The following is a 17,900-nucleotide window of genomic DNA, read 5'->3' on the forward strand; positions in this document are numbered from 1 at the left end:
AGCACAGACATGGGTCCCAGCTTTACTGACATCACCTGCAGAATGTCTCAGGAAGGTCTTCCCTGTAGCTGCAGTTATTTACACTTTTCTTACCTTTTGCCATGTTGTGATAATGAACCACATACTGAAGTTAACATGAAGGCATCATGTCATTACACCAGCATGGAGGTTCAGATTTATGACATGACCAACAGATTAACAGAACAACTGAATCTGAGGCCTGCCTCTTATTTTTCCTCCCAGAAATGTTTGTGCTGCTCAGCTGCAGATTAGATAGTTTAATATGTAAGCATTTTGTATTAATGATTAAATGGGCTGTAAACAGTGTCCTGTAGGCTAATGCAGCCTCAAAATACACCTTTATTTTGTAATGTGTTTTTATTGCTTGTTGTTTTCGGTCTAGGCTCTTATTAAGTGGATGTGATTCGTGGTTTATGCATTTTAAAAACCACAGATTTAATTTGACACTGTTCTGTGTAAATATGTTTTGCTTTTATTTTGAAGGCAACACACCCAACCGGAAGCCCTCTTCAAGTTTCGCGCACCTTCCGCGGGTCCTGATCCGACCAGACAGAAAACAGAAAAACTGAAACCCGGTGAACTCAGCCGGCAGTGAGGAGCAGAGCCAGCCAGCGGGGTCGTTAGAAATGTCGGTGAGGATTAACGTTACGGACCGAGGCTCGAGCGCTGGAGCTGAACGAAGGTGTCGTTGATAACTGCAGCCGGAGACCGGAAGTTGATAACCTGAGCAGGCTGTGTGCTTCAGGCACCGTTCAGTTATTGTTGTGAACGGCGTGCAGAAGAGACGTCCGCGGAGTTTGTGTCCATTATTCAAAAGACGCTTCGCCAGACAGGTAAGATGGAAATATTTCAGCACTTCAACTCCTTAACGGACGAGCAACGTGATTAGAAACGTGTTGATTAGATAACGTTAGCTAACAAAGTTAAGCTAGCAAGAAGAGTATCGCTAACGTTACACTTAAAGTAACGTTGCTGCTCGTAACGATGACAGACGGAGATGATGTCAGTCTCATTTGTGAGTACTTCACCTGATTATTTGACATTAATGTCACCATGTCTCTAATCAGCAGAGAAGAGCTGCCGCTCGGTGCCAGAGCAGCTCAGTTAGCTTCACCCGGTAAACGGATCCTGCTAACGTCCAGTGTTCTAAATATACACGGAGCCGTGAACTCACCAGCTCAGGTGTTCCCCCTGCACAGCACAGCGCGGCCAGGTGACCACACAGGAGCCCGTGCACAGTGTTTGTCCTGCGTCACTGTGAATGTGCTCATTTTAAACACAGCCGGTTTATTTTGAAATTTTCTGTACTTTAATTAAAATCTGATCTTTCTTCGTTGGAAATCACTGAAACACGCGAGGTGTTTGAAACTATGCTAATAATAAAACAACTAAAATTATGTTTTGAACTATAATGAATAATCTTCACCAGCAACATGAGAGGTGCAGCTGCTCGCATCTAATCTGCCAGTTATTTTCACAGTTAATTAATTAGTTGTTTGGTCTATAAAGTGTCAGATAATGGTAAAAAAAATGTCCATCAGTGTGTCCAAAAGTCCAACATGAAGTCCTTAAATGTCTTGTTTGGTCCACAACCCAAAGATCATCAGTTTCCTGTCACAGAGGACCGAAAAGGCTGAAATATTCACCTTTAAGCAGCTGCAGTCAGAGACTTTTTTCTTACTTAAACTGATTATTTAATGATTAATTGGTGATTAATTTGATAGTTGATAAATGATCGATCGATTGATCATTGCGGCTCTGGTTTTAGCTCGTTTGTTGTGGATGCTTCCTGCTGTCTTCGTCCGTTGGATGGAGCCTCCTGCGGCCTGTTGTCGTCTTCACGCCGTGACGTTTGATTGGCTCCTCTTTAATCCGTCTGTGCACGCTGGATGAAGAAGGATCGCTGTTTTAAACGCTGACTCGTTTAAATTCTTCCAGGTTTGCGTTTCCTCCCTGTTCATCTGGAGCTGCTGTGAGCTTTACGCTGACATGGCGGCATGCAGAGGCTTGTGTTGTGTTACAGAAATGTCGCTCGGTGACATTTTGAAAATACCTTCACAGCTTCTCGAGCTCGTCATGTCTGAAAGGCTGAAACTCTTTCACGTGCTTCTGGTTTGATCACGCCTCTTCCTCTTCCTCTTCCTCTGCAGCCTCTGATGAGGAGGAGACATATTGACATGACCGTCTCTCCCCTTCAGGTGTCATGAGCAGCGAGCTGAACGTGCCCATGGGCTCCCCGGCCCCGGGCGTCTCAGAGCGGGCTCCGGACGGCGGCGGGATGGACTACAGGGACTGGGTGCGGCGCAGTTACCTGGAGCTGGTCAGCTCCAACCACCACTCGGTGCAGGCGCTGTCGTGGAGGAAGCTCTACCTGAGCCGAGCCAAGCTGAAGGCCTCCAGCAGGACGTCTGCGCTGCTCTCTGGCTTCGCCATGGTCAGTCCTCCTCGCCTCAGTCCTCGCAGCTGTTTGACATATTTGCTTGAAAAATGGCTGAAACGATTAATCTGCGAGTGAATCAATCAGAATATCAGGAAGTTCCCTTTCTTTGAATCGACTGATCGTCGCAGCTGTAGACTGAACCTCCTGTTATTCATGTTTCCAGGCAGCTCGTGATTTCACTTCATTTCTGTATTGTGAAGCTTGACCTGCAGAAACAGTAACCAGTAACCTGCATGTCACATGGGAACGCAGTGATGAGCAGGAAGTGGGTTTCACTTCCTGTTTGTGTGGAGCCTCAGTACGAAACAGTCCTGCTTGTTTACACTGTTTGACCACAAACAGAAGCAGCTGTTTAGTTTGTTCCAGCAGAATTCGGCTCACGTCTCGTATCTGCTGATGATCTGAAAAAACGTCAGGAAAAGGCAGATTTTTAGAAACCGCTTCCACATTTTGACTCTTTCCGTCACATTTTACAGTCGTTTTTGTTTTCAGTCCGTCTGTGTTTGTGCCGCGGGACTCGCCGCCTGCGCCGCCCTGCCGTCCAGCACACCTGGACGTAGTAACCTGGTGTTCTCTGTGTTCCTGTCACAGGTGGCCATGGTGGAGGTGGAGCTGGAGATGCAGTACAGTTACCCTCGCGTGCTCCTCATCGCCTTCAGCGTGTGCACCACCGTGCTGGTGGCGGTGCACCTCTTCGCTCTGCTGATCAGCACCTGCATCCTGCCCAACGTGGAGGCCGTCAGCAACATCCACAACCTCAACTCCGTCAGCGAGTCGCCCCACGAGCGGATGCACCACTACATCGAGCTGGCCTGGGGCTTCTCCACCGCTCTGGGCATCCTGCTCTTCCTAGCGGAGGTGGTGCTGCTCTGCTGGATCAAGTTCCTTCCCGTGGACTCCACCGTGGTCAAACCGACGCCGCGGCCTACGAAAGCTGCGCCGCAGGACAGCGGCTGGCAGGCCGCGCTGGCCTCCACCATCATCATGGTGCCGGTGGGGGTGATTTTTCTGGTGTTCACCATTCACTTCTACCGCTCTCTGGTGCGCCACAAGACAGAGCGCCACCACCAGGAGATCGAGGAACTGCACAAGATTAAGGTGCAGCTCGACGGCCACGAGAGAGGCCTCCAGACTGTGTGAGTCGTGGCGGCAGCTTTAAGAACTTCCTGTTGTTTCCCATATTTATCGAGCCCCCCCACCCCACCCCCCCATGTTTATCCTGCTCGTTGTTTGTGCCTTGCTTGGACTCGAACGCCTTCAGCTCCTCCCCGTGCAGCACAGACACGTAAACAAGTCAGACTGCTGATGAGTTCGAGGTCGTAGGATTTGTGAGTTTTACGTCTGCGATCGCTGTCGGTTCACGATGATGTGAAAGGTTTACAGAAAAAGGGCTTTTATGTTCTCTGTGCTATTTTTGTGCCATTTCTTACGTTGGGTCCTAAAAGCTGGTTCCGTTCTGGATCTGGTTCCACGTGGGTCACGTACCCAGATTCACTCAGAGGCCAAACGATCTCTTATTGAATCTTTTATCTCGCTTTACTGTGCAGAGAGCGGCCGTCCCTTCCAGGCGTCACTGAAATCACGATGTTTCAGGATGTTTCAGGATGTTTCAGGATGTTTCAGGATGTTTCTGCTCTCAGCGCTTCAGGTGGTGGAATAAGTTCGCTGTTACGTCTTTTTTAGCTTCTTGGTCTTTTGAGTCTGAATGGCTCCTCCTCTGTGGAGCGAAGTTAGTTTCATGTTGGGCCGCGTTGTTGCTCCCGTGTTAAACAGCATCAACAAGTTGAATATATTTATTTATATATTATATATATTTCCATTATCCCAGTTAGAATTGTGTAAAATCACATTGCAGATGATTGACAGGCACTTTCTCCCAGTTCAGCTTCTATCATGAGTCAATAATTCAAGCTGATCAGTTGAACTTTGAAGCAGAAACGTATCAAACATGGTGTCTGTGGCTGGTATTCGATCCATATTTCATATCTTTCAGAGTTGATCTGAGTGTGCGACGTCTCAGCGGCTGATTTCAGATCTGATTCTTCGTGTTCAACATTAAATGGATTCAGTAAGAGATTTTTTTTCACGTTTGATTCAGACGTGGTGAATGGACGCAGGACGTCTCCGTCCTGTCCGTCCAGCGTTCGGTGCCGCACCATAAACTTCTTCTGTTTGGTCTTAAAAATGTTGCTTTCTTGTAAAAATGTCTGTTGTTTTTTTACATCCAGAATCTCTGACGAGCCTCAAAAAGCTTTTCCTGTCTTTTACAAAGAGCTTTTGTCAAACTGCTGGTGTGATGCTGCTCAAAGTGCTTCGACGTCAATGTTTCTGCTGACAGAATTGTTGCCTTTCATGAGCCGCTGTTTGCTGAAGGTCACGACGGCGTTTAAGAGCGATGTGACGGCGAGCTGAGCGCCGTCGATCAGCATGTGACCTCCAGGTCCTGCAGGGCCTGATGGAGAGCTCTGTGAAGGAGTGTGTTCACTGACTACCACACACACACACACACACACACACACACACAGAGCGGGCTCTGGATCATGTCAAACACACTTCCTGTGTTTGAGGGAAACGCACCAACCTGTTACCACATTCCAAATACCACGACTGACCAAAGTGACGCTCGGCTGTTTGCTTCTCAGAGGAGGTAAAAGTGCACTTGTAGTGAGCGTCGGGTTAACTGTCGCTTCTCTGTGATTGTGGCTTCTTGGATGAAGCGCAGATGATCTGTGTGAGGACATGACATTCACTGCCTGCAAGACTTCCCAAATAAAGACAAATATTTAAGCTGTCGCCGCCTCTCGTGTGTCTGTCAGCAGTCGGTGTTTGCTCAGTGAAAACAGGCGAATCCACGAATGAAGTCGCTTTTGACAGAAAGCTTCAGAGCGGTCTGTTTCAGCCTCGCTGCTGTCGCTTTTATGGACCATGACTCACATTTTGTCCACACCTTCATGTGAAGTTTCCTCTAGCGCCACCCTGAGGTTGACTCGTGTGGTTTGCTTTGAAATGTCTCGATTGGTCCAAACTTTCATGTGAAATGTGGAAACGAGTCGAAGCTGCAGGATCAGTTTCATCCTGTAACTTCGGCTCATTGTTTGTTTTCCACAGTTAGCAACCAGCCGGCTAACAGTAGCTGCTAAAAGAGACGCCCACGAGGTGGTGGAGACCAAAAACAGCTGACAGAGTGAGACGTTCATCAGCTGTCATGGAGGACAGCGTGTACCTGTCCCATCCAGTCAGCTGACGCGATGCTGAGCCTCAGGACGTCTGCAAATATTGACGATCCTCCACAGACCTGTGTGACGACTGTAAGACACGTACAAGAGAGACGCTTTTCCAACCAAGTCAACAGAAGACATGTGGGACACTAACTTCAGAGGAGACAGACGTCTCCATGGCAACAGGTTTCAAAGTCCCACGAGTCCAGTTTTCTGGCTTTGTCCTGGAGACGATGGTGACGAATACATAACAAAGAACACAAAAACACGTCATCACACGGTGTGGACGTCCATCAGGTCATCGTCAGACGTCCTCACATGGACTCATAGAGTCAGGTGGTCTGAGCTTCCCATAGACCCCCACGTTAACTGACGACAGGAAGGCTCTGGCTGTGACGATGCATCCGTTTGGACGACTGGACGCAAAACACTGAACAGTCAGGTGAGTTTCACAGGTGCCCCCCCATGTGTGTCTGTGTTCTGACTTAGTCCACATTCAGGGACACTTTTCAGACCAATCAGGGACAAACTCTGCCACCACCTGGTAAGAAGGTTTATTTTGGGTCAAACGTCCTCCTGAGCCTCACCTGAGCGTCACCTGTCAGGCAGCTGGTTGGCTGAGCTCGCCTCCAGGAGGTGAATGTCAGTCTGTCATGTCCCCATAAGGGACACGTCAACACATGGAGTGTGTGCGTGTGTGTGAGTGCGTTTTGAGCGCGACACGTGAAGGTTTACAGCGACGGTGCGGGGACATGTCCCCATAATGCATATGAATGAGTGTGAGTGTGGAGACGTTCAGGAAGTGAGCGTGAATCCGGATAAAGAGTTTTTATATAAATATGGATTTCATGAATACTGCCCCCCCATACCCCCCCACGCAGATTTACTTTAATCTCCATCATCTGAATTAATTAATTAAATTCTGCTGCCGACACAAAAACACTTTTCACCTTCATCTGCAAAAATGACAAACTCAGAAACTCATCTGTCAACCCCCCCAGCCCCCCCCCCCTCAAAAAAACCCCAAACAATGCTTTGAATGTGTTCCAGCCTGCACTGTTGTCTCCAGGCCAGCAGGGGGCAGACAGCACACGTGTCATAAAGCCACATTTTACCTGCAGGACTTTCTCAGAATGATGCTGCTGATGTGTCTCAGAGGGACACCCCCCCCACCCCCCCATGCAGAGAGTACATCTCCAACACGTTCAAAGCCACAATAAACACATTTATTCAGACGGCTGTGACAGGAGACAGAGCACAGGGACAGATAATACAGGCCGCTCGCTCATGAGGGGAAACTTCAGGAAATAAAATAAATATTCACAAATTGAACCAGATAGTGTTTGAATATGTTGATGTTTTCACGCCTCACGAGCCAAAATCTCATTTCAACATCTGTATGTAGAAAAAAAACACTTTTGATTGATGAAGCTGTTCGATACGAAACATTTCAGACTCACATCCGTGATCGGTTTTCAGAAACTTTTTCCCATCAGCTCGATTTTACATCAGTGACTTTAACGTTTTGAGGAGCTTCGGGTTCAAACGTCGTTCGTGTTGGTGTGAATTGATCACAGCTCACGTTGAGCTCAATGCCCTCTGCTAAAAACAGTAAAAGCTCATTGGAACAAATGCCGCCAACACATAAACCTGAGCTGCGTTCAGGTGCTCTGCTGCTCTGTGGGAATGTTCAACAGGCCGTGAGGAGTGTTCCAGGTGTCGCCTGGGGGAAACTTCCAGTTTCACTGTAAAAACAGGAAATCTGGCCCGGGCTACTTCCTGCGACGCCGCTCTGAGATCACAACTTGATTAATCCGTGATCAGAAATCAGGACTCTTTGTGGGCTCGTCCTCAGCTCGAGAGGAATGACTTCATGAAACCGAGCCGGACTGACCGTGAGGTTAAAAAAAACAACTTTATTGTACAAAGTAATCATGATTGGTGCGTTTCATGGAGAAAATGGCAGTGCTTGTGGGCGGGAGGCCTGTGAGGCATCACATGGAGTGACTGAGCAACACCTTCTCGGTGGTGGAGTGTGGATGTTCATCATGAAGATACGTTAATCACTGCAGAGCGGCTGTGGAGGCGGCGGGACGACCACGAGGGACGTTCGCTGCAGGCGCTCGCGTGTCGGACGACGTGCCGCATGTCCGTTTGAAGAATACTGAGACCTTCAGACTGAACGTTACTTAATCAGCAGAAGGCGGCCAAAATAAATAGATTATTTTAAAAAATGTGTCCGTGGTGTCGAGTGACGACAGAATCAAGTTGTGATCTCCAGAAAGTGAAAAGTGAAACTTGCAGCGTGAGCAGAAACCCAGCGTCTGATCCTGAAATGTAACCCCACAAAAAGACTGAAATCCAACTGACACACACAAAAAACAACAGATAAAACAGGTATTAGACAATACTTCTATGGTATACTGTTACTGCGAACGACGTATAATGAAGTAAAAACTGCTATGATTGGTGAAGTGCTGAGCAGCCTAACTGGAAATCTACTGTGCAAAAACATCTAATGAAACGGAGTGTGTGATCCGACAAAGGCAACAAACGAGAGAAGGAGTCAAAGACAGCATGCAGGTGAGGGACGAGCGTCACACAGTAAGGCCACTGAACGTCACAGAGACACTGCAGGACCGAGACGTCCGTCCGGCTGCAACACAGGAACCAGTTAACGAGCTTTGGGTGTTTTGGCAGTTTCCTCGTCGATCGGCGTCAGGAGGCTTCGCAGGACGTCGCTAAGGGCTGAGGTTCACAGCTGAGAGCGTCCACTGTAACGCGAGGACGTGGACGCCGTCGTGGTGTTGATCGTCAGGGACGTGCGAGCAGCAGACTGGCTGGAGTGTCTCAGGCGGCTCGTTCCTGCTTTCAGGCTGCGCGACAAGTAACTTCAGAGCGAGCTTCTTCAAAAGCGAAGCTCTTTTTTTTCCTTCCACAGTAACATCGATGGCCACTATCATGCACATTTTGTCCCGATAACCTAAACATTCAACGTTCATACACCCCTTAAACCTTCAGGACGACATGCCACAGGGTACGAAACGAAGGGAACAACTGAAATCATCGAGGTGAGAGCTAACATAGCTTATAATCAGTCTAAGGCAAACAAAAAGGAACAAAGAGGGTGAATTTAGGAGCTCTCTGACAACATACTGCGTCGGCTATCACTTCCTGGACCAAAGTCCTGTAGTCCATGCCAGGCTCCCCGGGGGGAAACCTCTGCCCTCCCGCGTGGCCTGATTCCTGGGTCGGGGGACCAACGGGGGGCTCTACACTCTGAAGCTCTCTCCTTTGCCGTCGATGTGGCGCAGGCGCAGGTAGACGTCGGTGCCGATGCCCTGCATAGACTGTATGGACAGCGAGCCGCCCAGGTACTCGGCGTAGGCCCTGGAGGTGGGCAAGCCGAAGCCAAACCTGCAGAGCACAGAGACGGCGGGTTTAACGTGAGGCGTTCAAGGCGCGTCGGAGCCGCAGCGCTGACTGCGTCACGCTCTCATGATCTGTTATTGGTACAACATGAACCGAGATGAAGTGTGAAAGGCCGCCTGCAGGTAAATACAGGTGGAGCAGGAAGTCACTGCCAGGCCTCCAGGAGGCAGCGTGAGTTCAGCTCCACCCTCAGCGCTGCCTCTCTGACCAATGGGAGGGCTTTTAAAAATGTGCTGATCACTGCTCAGTGGCCTTCTGTTGGAGGATGAAAGACTCTCCTCCACACAGCGCCACCTCAGCAGGACGTCCGCAGACGTCTGTCCTCGCAGTGTCTTACCCATGCATGGGGCTGGACTGGTTTCCGCTGTTGGTGATGCTGTTGAAGAGGTTGCTCATGCGGGGGTCCTGAGCGCTCTCCTCGGCCGTGCTGAAGTGGTAGTCCATCACCTTGTCGATGATGTTGTGAGGGATGCCGCCGCCGCGGTCTGAAATCCTTCGAGGGAAACAAGCAGAGTTAACAGCGTGCTGAAGGGGTTCAACGCTGGAGGGTCTCCAGACCCCCCAGGGGGAGCAAGAGCAGACAGGAAGTCACTCACCTGATGACGAAGTCAATGTCGTTATTTGCGATGGTGACGACCACGTCGGGCACATTGTACGGGGTGTCCAGGTGGCTTTCCATGGTGGCCCTGAAGAGACAAAAAGATGAAGGTCGAGGTGAGCGGATGCTGTGCTCTGATCTCAGAAAACCGACGATGGTGAAGGTATCACGTCAGGTTTCATAAACAGCTGCGAGTACGTCGACATCTTTAATCAACAACTGCTTTCAAAACACCCCACCCTCCCACCCCCCGCCATCGCCCCCACCCCCCAGCCAGAAGCTCCAGCTCTGACCACAAAGCCTGAAGCCTCCGCTGCTCGTCCTCTCAGCCACATCACGAAAAGATCGTCTGTGATCTTCTGCAGCGTTTAGATCATATTTTACTGTTGGACACTTCTGGACAGACAAAGACTTGAGGACAAGTCCTACTTCCAGAGTGAGGACGGACAGCATGATGAGGACAGCGTGAAGCATCCGACTGACGAGCGACACACACGCCGTCGCCGTGCTGATGAAGCTGAAGCTGGAGGTGAAGTCGTGTACGTGCGGGTGCGTATGAGTCACCTCATGGCGTTCTTGAGGAGCTCGGGCAGGATGTAATCCAGAGGCAGAGGGATGAAGGGGAAGCGAGCCGCGACGTGTCCGTTGATCCTCACTCTGGGAGAGTTTCCATACTGGTGCTCGCACAGACGCCTGAGGGAGACATGACGGGCGGTTACAGACAATCTGACAGTGTGAGAGCATCGATTTCAGTTTCACCAGCGAGCAGAACAGCTGGAAGAAGCAAAGACTCAGGTCAGATTTCAGCTGGAGCAGATCAGAGCAGGTCGGCAGCGACGACAGCTCGTATCTCGTTCGCAGCTCCAGCGGCAGAAACGTGTGTGCTGCTGAGGGTTTATCAGCTGACCTCTGACCTCCTCAGTCAACACAGCGCTCATACAGAAGCACAAAGTCATCTAAAGGTGATAGACAAACACAGCTGACTGAATGCTCACCTGGAGAAGTCCACCCACTTCTCTATGATTTTTTTTGGGGACAGGCGTCGACATATGATCCCGACGAAATCAGGCTGGAGAAGAAAAAACAGCTTTAAGACGAGCAAACGAGCATCAGTCAGCTGCTGTTAACTGCTGCAGAAGGCAGGACAGTCAGACGTACGTTGTCCTCGTGAAGGGCGAGGTGGTGCGTGGCCAACATTCGGATCCCCAGGCGGGAGCACAGCGTCGTGTCCAGGAAGTTACGCAGGATCATCTCATCCTACCACAGAGAAAACACTTTTCAAACTGAGATCTGGAGAACAGACTTCATGAGAAAATGATGTTTAATGAACAGATTCAGGAGCTTTAACGGGACGTTTCTGAGGGACACGCTCCGTCCTCGGGTCCGTCCCGCAGGTGCAGCTCTTACCTGGATGTGCCTGCGACACTCCCTGAAGCCCTGAGCCAGCATGGTGACCACGTCTTTATGGTCGTCCAGCAGCTGCTGCACCAGCTTACAGAACCGAGCCTCCACGTCCTGATCCTTGATCTGGAGACAGAGACGGACATTTAAAACGTCCTGTTCAGAAACAGACTTTCATCCACTTTTCTGTCATTTAGAGAGACGCCGGCTGGTTTTCTGATCCGTCACAGACCTTATTTTCAGAAATGTTGCTCGTTCATTTCCCACGACAGGCCGATCAGCCTGAACGCAGACTTCACAGGCGCCTGAACTTCAGCGGGACAGAACAGAAAACATGTCGAGCAGGTTTGCCCTCGTCGGACGTGTACGAACACAAGACCAGGCGGGCACGACGAAGGCGAAAGAGCTGAAGACGAGACGAGACTCGGCCTGTTCGCCGTCACTGCCAGCGGGAGAGGCGAGGACAGACACACGTCCACCGAGGCCAGGACCTGAACCTGAACACCCGGACCACACAGACCTGAACCTGAACACCCGGACCACAAAGACCTGAACCTGAACACCCGGACCACAAAGACCTGAACCTGAACACCCGGACCACACAGACCTGAACCTGAACACCCGGACCACACAGACCTGAACCTGAACACCCGGACCACAAAGACCTGAACCTGAACACTAAGACCACACAGACTGAGAGCTGCTGTTGGCTGAAAAACGTTATTATAACTCTGACTATTAATCGTGTCTAAACCTGCAGCATGAGTCACATCTGAGCAGCACAATTAATGACAGTTTGTTCAATTATTGCCTTAGATCACACACACGCGCGCACACGCGCGCACACACAGCATAAAGCTGCTCGTCTTTTCTTCCATCGCCTTCATCGCTTCCTTGTCCGTGTAGTAAATATTTGTATTTTCTTCTTCCTTGTGAACTTTATCTGGAATCAATCATCGGATCAGTCTGATGTAAGGAAACAGCAGAAACGGCCTCCGAGCAGCTTCTTCTTCTTCTTTTAATACTGTTCTCTGTTTCTCTGATGATGTCGTGTGGATCTCTGAACGTTTCCTGCAGCGGCTGTGGACTCATCAGTATTTTACAGCAGTGTGCAGCTCTCCAAAGAGAAAGTAAAGATGTAATCTATTACACTGTCACTCACAGACGTCTGGATTGTTTTGCTGATCTAATCGAGGGTTCGTTACACAGACAAACAGCACAAAGGTTAAAAAAGGTAAAACATCATATTTTCTTTTTGACCGTGAAAGTGTTGTTTAACAGTGTGTAAGATGATGGTCGTGACTTTTAATTAAACTAACTTTGTTCAGCTTGTGGTTTTGGGCTATATGTGGATTGGCTGAGGGCCGAACAAATCAACCAATCGTGGAGCGGCGTCGTGCAGACAAAACAAAAGCCTTGACAGCAAATGTTCACACTTCCTGTTTATGATGCTGAGTAAAGCTAGTGTGTGTGTTTCCTCTGGGTTCGTGCATGTGTATGTGTGTGTGTGTGTGTGTGTGTGCGTGTGTGTGTGTGTGTGTGCGTGTGTGTATGTGCACGTGGGACTCACCGGGGGGAAGTCACTGAGCATGTGGTAGGCTCTGATGTACAGTTCATGCTGTAAGAAAGGACAGAGAGGTGGAGGCAGCAGTTAGTGATCCTGTCCATCCAACCATGAAGCACCACACCACCAGCACCACCCCTGACTGGCCCCTGCCTGGGCCTTACAGGGCCCCTGCCTGGGCCCCACACCACGCCTGACATGTCCTCATGTGGGGTACATTTCAGGATTCTCTGTTAGCAGTGGAGCTGAACTCCTCCAGAAAACAAACTTTGCTCCTCGTCAGAGTTTAACTGATTATCAGGATGTGCATCAGCAGAAAATCGGGCCGCGACCTGCCTCCTCTCTGACAGAGCGAGCCGTGACCTACATTACAGCTGCCGACACAAAGGAGCAGCTCTTTACGTAATCGGCACAGAGGAGACCCGCGACGCCAGAAAGGAAGGAATGTGGGTGAAAGTTCACCAGCGGGAGACGAGAGGAGGCGGCGAGTCGGCTACGAAGGGACTGAGAACAGAGAGCGAGAACTTTGTCCCACATGGAGCTCTGGAGACAAACCAGAAACTCTCCGAAAGTAAAGAACGACAGAAAATCTCTTGAATCACTTCTAACAATGAATCTGCGTCGACGCCTTCGAGGTTAACCACTAAATCTGACTTTTTATAAGCAGATAAGAAAGTTTAAACTCTTTGAACTTGTGAAATAAAAGCTTCCCCATCAGTCGAGTTCATGTCACGCTGACCCACATACCGACTGCTGCAGCCTGTCAGACACTCTGCTTATACAAGCGGAGGGACCGTCAGAGGAGGTGAAGCTGGGACGAGTTGTTCTGAACGCTGCTCACGCTGCTGAAGGTTTGACCTCTTCAGCCGTCAATCACTCAGCGAGCTGTCAAATCTGTCGAGTCTACGCGAGTCCTTCCTCACAGCCGATGCCGGTCTGTGTTTTCACTCCGGTGGAGCTGAAGGTCGAGGCCCCCCCCCCCCGTCAGGGTCTCCCATACATTCATTTATGACCCCCCCCCACGTATTGATCGTTCCTGCTCTCTCTCATGAACTAATGACAGTCTTTGGAAAGGGAAGGAAAAGCAAGCTCAGCGGATTAAAGCAGTCTGACAGCAAACACTAAAACAAGGCGGAGAAGATAAAAGTGTGAAGTCAGCTGCCAGAAATATGTAACACTGTTGCTCTGTGGGAAACTCCACCCTGTGATTAGTGGCACACCTGCTCCACCTCCTGAGCCACACCCACACCTTTTCACCAGGAACACTGGAGGCAGCAGCCCGACAGAGAGTGGCTCCCTCCTTTGATTTTCCACGTGCGGCGTCCCAGTTGTCACTTTCTTATTATAGAAGCTGCCGCAGGGCCGGCAGCCCTCGCTTCATGTATGGCTGCAGCCGCGGGTGGTGCAGGGCGGTGCAGGGCGGTGCGGTGTGTGAATTGAGGACTGAGTTCTTACCACTTGCAGAATGGTGGGGTTGCAGCCGATGATGAAGGGCAAACTGCGGAAGCCCTTGATGCGATGGGCGATTCGCACGGGCAGCTCCTTGTGGAGGTACTTGCCACTGCTCTGAGATCACACACAGAAAACGGTAAAATCGAGCGCAGAGTGAAGAGTTTTTCATCAAACACACACCTGACAGATGTGAGACATTTACCAGGATGTGGTGTCCATCCGGAGACTTCCCAGAATACAGCAGCGTCGCTAAGGTCAGTCGCACTGAGGCCTGAGGAGGATTCAACACGTTACAGTCACAAACACATCCACCTCATTACTCACACACATTCAAATCACCTCCAGCGACTTAACACACCCACCCGAGGACCTCCGCCTGCTCCCAAAGACATCCTGTTAATGGAGGACAAATATAACCCAGCAGACTCTGCAGAGGAGCCTCATTTAACCCTTCGAGGCTTCATGAGGCCATTCTGAGGGAGTTTCTTCAGAAGCAGCTTCGCCAAATCTGCTCCTGTCAGTTTCCAAATGTCTCTTATCGTTGCTTCAACCAGACCTGATACCAGAAACATGCTTTTTTAAATACTTTGCTTATAGAAACAACTAATAATACCTCACAGACGCATCGACGTGCGGCGAGTCGCCAAGCTCAGCCAATCACTAATGCTCATGTTTTATGGGACTCAAACCTGCAACACGCCTCCAAACAGCCAGCAATGAATCACTGTGCAGTGACGGGATTTCGCAGCAATGATTCAACAGATGCTGTCACGCCTACGAGACGACGATTCAATCGCAGCCCGTTATCATCATGTCGACAAACTCTCCCAGACCTTAAGTGTGAAAAGTCTACAAAAGCAGTTTTGTTAAGAACATACAGCTCGTGACATTATTAAACCGGCCTGTGAATAAAGCCTTGAGCATGTAACAAGCTGCAGGTGGTGACGTCATTACTCATAAATCATTATTTAGTTAAGCTAAGCTTTGCTGTAACTACACTTGCCAAGAGCCTCGTTTACCCTTTGCATTAATCTTCAATCTGCATCTGGCTGAGGAATGCATGTCAATGAAAGGCGTAAATACTGCAGAAATGCAGCGATCTCATGTTAATACCAGGTGTGCACAGGGCTGAACGGGCACACCTCAGTCAAACAACTGCTCATATTAAAAGATGGAGCTGTCTAAACCCACCTACGACGCCACGAGAGGCAGGAAGAGCAGCATCTGACCTGAGCGTGGCTCAGGAGAAATGGACTCATATTAGGATTCACTCTCTTCTGTCCATTTATCCTGTTAATCATCTCGTGGCCGGTCTCTGAGCGCCACGCTGGGACCTCTGCAGCAGGTTATCGTGTGACTGCAGGTCACAAGACAAAATGTGCAGCTGACTGCAATCAGACGGATTCAGAGAGATCAGCCGCTGCATGCACTGACGTTAGCAGATATGCTGAGCTTCACCGCTCTCCTCACAGCTGCAGGTTTCTTCAACATGCAGCACTCTGTGTATGAAACATCTGCCTTCACTTGCAGCTAACTGTCCTGTTTTGGTTCAGCAGTTAGCATGAAGCTGCAGACTCCTTCCTCATTTCGCTATGACGAAACACTGGAGGTTTGTTTGTCTGAGCTGATCACACAGCTGGAGAGCAGATGACAAAATGCTGAGGCATCCATGTTCCTGTCAGGCTTTTAAAACTGCTGGAAAAAAATGGAGGAAAGATTTTATGACAAAGAAAAAAAAAACAAAAAAAACAAAGAGCAGCGGAGGGAGGGAGTTGTTGATCTTTTGTCAAAAGTTTGACATTTTCCTTGAATAAAAGCTGGATCATTTATATTGACTCGACATTCAATTAATAATCCTACATGTTTGTTTTACATTAGTCTGACAAACAAAACAAAAACAGCTAAAGTCACCGCGGCGAAAACTGACTTTGACAAAACTATCCAGGAATCAATTCTTATTTAACCCAAATGCTTCCTAAATTGATTTACAGTCCGCTGGTGTTACTTTGTTCGAAATTAACGGGACAGTTAACGTTTTCTCTGCTAGCAAAACTAAACGTCCTCAGGAAAAACCGTGATGATGCATTCAAATCCTCAGGAGCAAATCCGTGAAACAACTAACCTCACGTAACGGGCCCGCGACTTATTGGAAATATGCATCCTGATCGTTCACACCATCAGCGTCCTAAACACTGAACTGTCCTAAACAAATCCTAAAGTAGCTACTTAAGTTGATATACTTGATTTTGTTTATTCGAAATAAAAACGTCCTGCATTAACCACATGTGTTTCTGATTACTGCTTTCTCCAAGTTGCGATGTGACTTCATTTCGCTATCTAGCTTTGGGCGCTGGCGCGGATCCAAGTAGGAGTTCGTATTTACTATCTTTTAAGCGTCAGTGAACTCGGCACAAACCTAGCTAACGGCTAGCATTACCGTGAGGCTACAGCTAGCTTACGACCTCGCTGCTACAGTGGGAGCCCGTTTCAGAGGAGAGCACCAGCAAAAACGTACCTTTTCTGCGGAGACGTCAATGGCGGACTGATTGTAAAACGACGTGACAGTCTTCGACCTCTCTCTAGCTAACTCTGAAAACCCCTGCATGGAGGACGTGGACCGAAATCTGCGGCTCCCGGTGCTTGACATCGGTGGTAACGTTACTGTTTTAGTGACGGGGGCCAGCAAGAGGCTGCCGAGCCTCGGCCTGGCTTTGCAGGTAGCGCCGCTCAGCATCTCCACCGCGATACCCGCCAGTCCCGGACGCATTTGGAGACGAGCTGTGTGTGTGTGAACAGGGCTGCCCTGTTCCTGTACGAGCACGAAATTCTGGTGCTGCTACGAGGCCATTGGGGTCGCGTCGGAATGGTGCACAAAGGCACGTATCTGAATACAGTAGAGAGGGTACAGAAAGGGCTTTGTGCCCATTGGCCAGCGGAGGAGAGCGCTGGGACGACGACATGACAGCTGAACCAATCAGCGGGCCAGAGGCGGGGCGAGGCCTCATCCACACCCCCACCTCTTCATTACTGTACTGTACTGACTAAAGGGCCAGGCGGTAAACAATTCCCAGTATTTTAGCAGACCCGTGGCTAGTGGAGGGGAGGGGGGGCTCAACTGGCTTTAAGAACACCCCCCCCCCCAAGGGCAAAGCTCCAATTAAATTGTACACCAGTAACATGTTTTTGAGTTGTTTGATTTGATCTCTGGTCTCGTGTGTCAGACAAATGTAGCTTTACTGTGAGCAGGGATCAGAGTTTGAGCTTTAACTTTCACTTTTAATGACCATTATTTTCCATGTTCAGGTATCAGTGGATTGTGTAGCATCTAGTGCAAAACAGGTTTGGACTCTCTTGCTTCATCATAGCCTCTGAGCCAAAACTGCCCCAAAAAACAGCCAAAAACAGAACTGGACACAAAGTCAGTAAAACATGAGTCTGTTTTAATACTCAAACAGAGGTAAAAACACTGAGTTCATGACACGAAATCACATATTTTCAACAATCAATGACAGAAAATAAAGCCGACTGATTACACGAACTGAAAACTATGATTGGTGTTTAAGCTACACATTATCTCATGTGTAAACACATCACTGTAAACGTGTGTGATGTTGGATATGAGCTGTAAGCAGCTTTCAGAGGCTGTGAATCAAATAAAACCATTAAAACTAAGATTCATGTTCAGATTGTGCCAAGAATGAAATAATAAAACACAGCTGATTGTTTTTACTTCAGCTCAGGGTGTTTGTGTGAGCTCACAGCGAGCGAACACGG

At 49.2% G+C, this 17,900-nt stretch overlaps 2 protein-coding genes across 2 annotated transcripts; one reads left to right on the forward strand and one right to left on the reverse strand.

Annotated features, from left to right (window-relative positions):
* Nucleotides 1-509: 509 nt before the first annotated feature.
* On the forward strand, nucleotides 510-5,253 carry orai2 (ORAI calcium release-activated calcium modulator 2). The gene is made up of 3 exons (XM_070983117.1): nucleotides 510-854; nucleotides 2,220-2,455; nucleotides 3,053-5,253. The coding sequence occupies exons 2-3, from the start codon at nucleotides 2,225-2,227 to the stop codon at nucleotides 3,599-3,601; spliced, it is 780 nt and encodes a 259-aa protein (XP_070839218.1). The 5' UTR covers nucleotides 510-854; nucleotides 2,220-2,224; the 3' UTR covers nucleotides 3,602-5,253.
* Nucleotides 5,254-6,885: 1,632 nt separating this feature from the next.
* bckdk (branched chain ketoacid dehydrogenase kinase) lies at nucleotides 6,886-17,032 on the reverse strand. Its single transcript, XM_070983816.1, has 11 exons — nucleotides 16,642-17,032; nucleotides 14,329-14,397; nucleotides 14,130-14,240; nucleotides 12,681-12,728; nucleotides 11,117-11,236; nucleotides 10,868-10,966; nucleotides 10,705-10,778; nucleotides 10,274-10,402; nucleotides 9,708-9,797; nucleotides 9,449-9,604; nucleotides 6,886-9,096 (listed from the first exon to the last, which is right to left on the reverse strand). The coding sequence occupies exons 1-11, from the start codon at nucleotides 16,891-16,893 to the stop codon at nucleotides 8,952-8,954; spliced, it is 1,293 nt and encodes a 430-aa protein (XP_070839917.1). The 5' UTR covers nucleotides 16,894-17,032; the 3' UTR covers nucleotides 6,886-8,951.
* Between the last annotated feature and the right edge of the window lie 868 nt (nucleotides 17,033-17,900).

This window comes from Chaetodon trifascialis, chromosome 16, assembly GCF_039877785.1.
Source record: "Chaetodon trifascialis isolate fChaTrf1 chromosome 16, fChaTrf1.hap1, whole genome shotgun sequence".
Lineage (NCBI taxonomy): Eukaryota > Metazoa > Chordata > Actinopteri > Chaetodontiformes > Chaetodontidae > Chaetodon > Chaetodon trifascialis.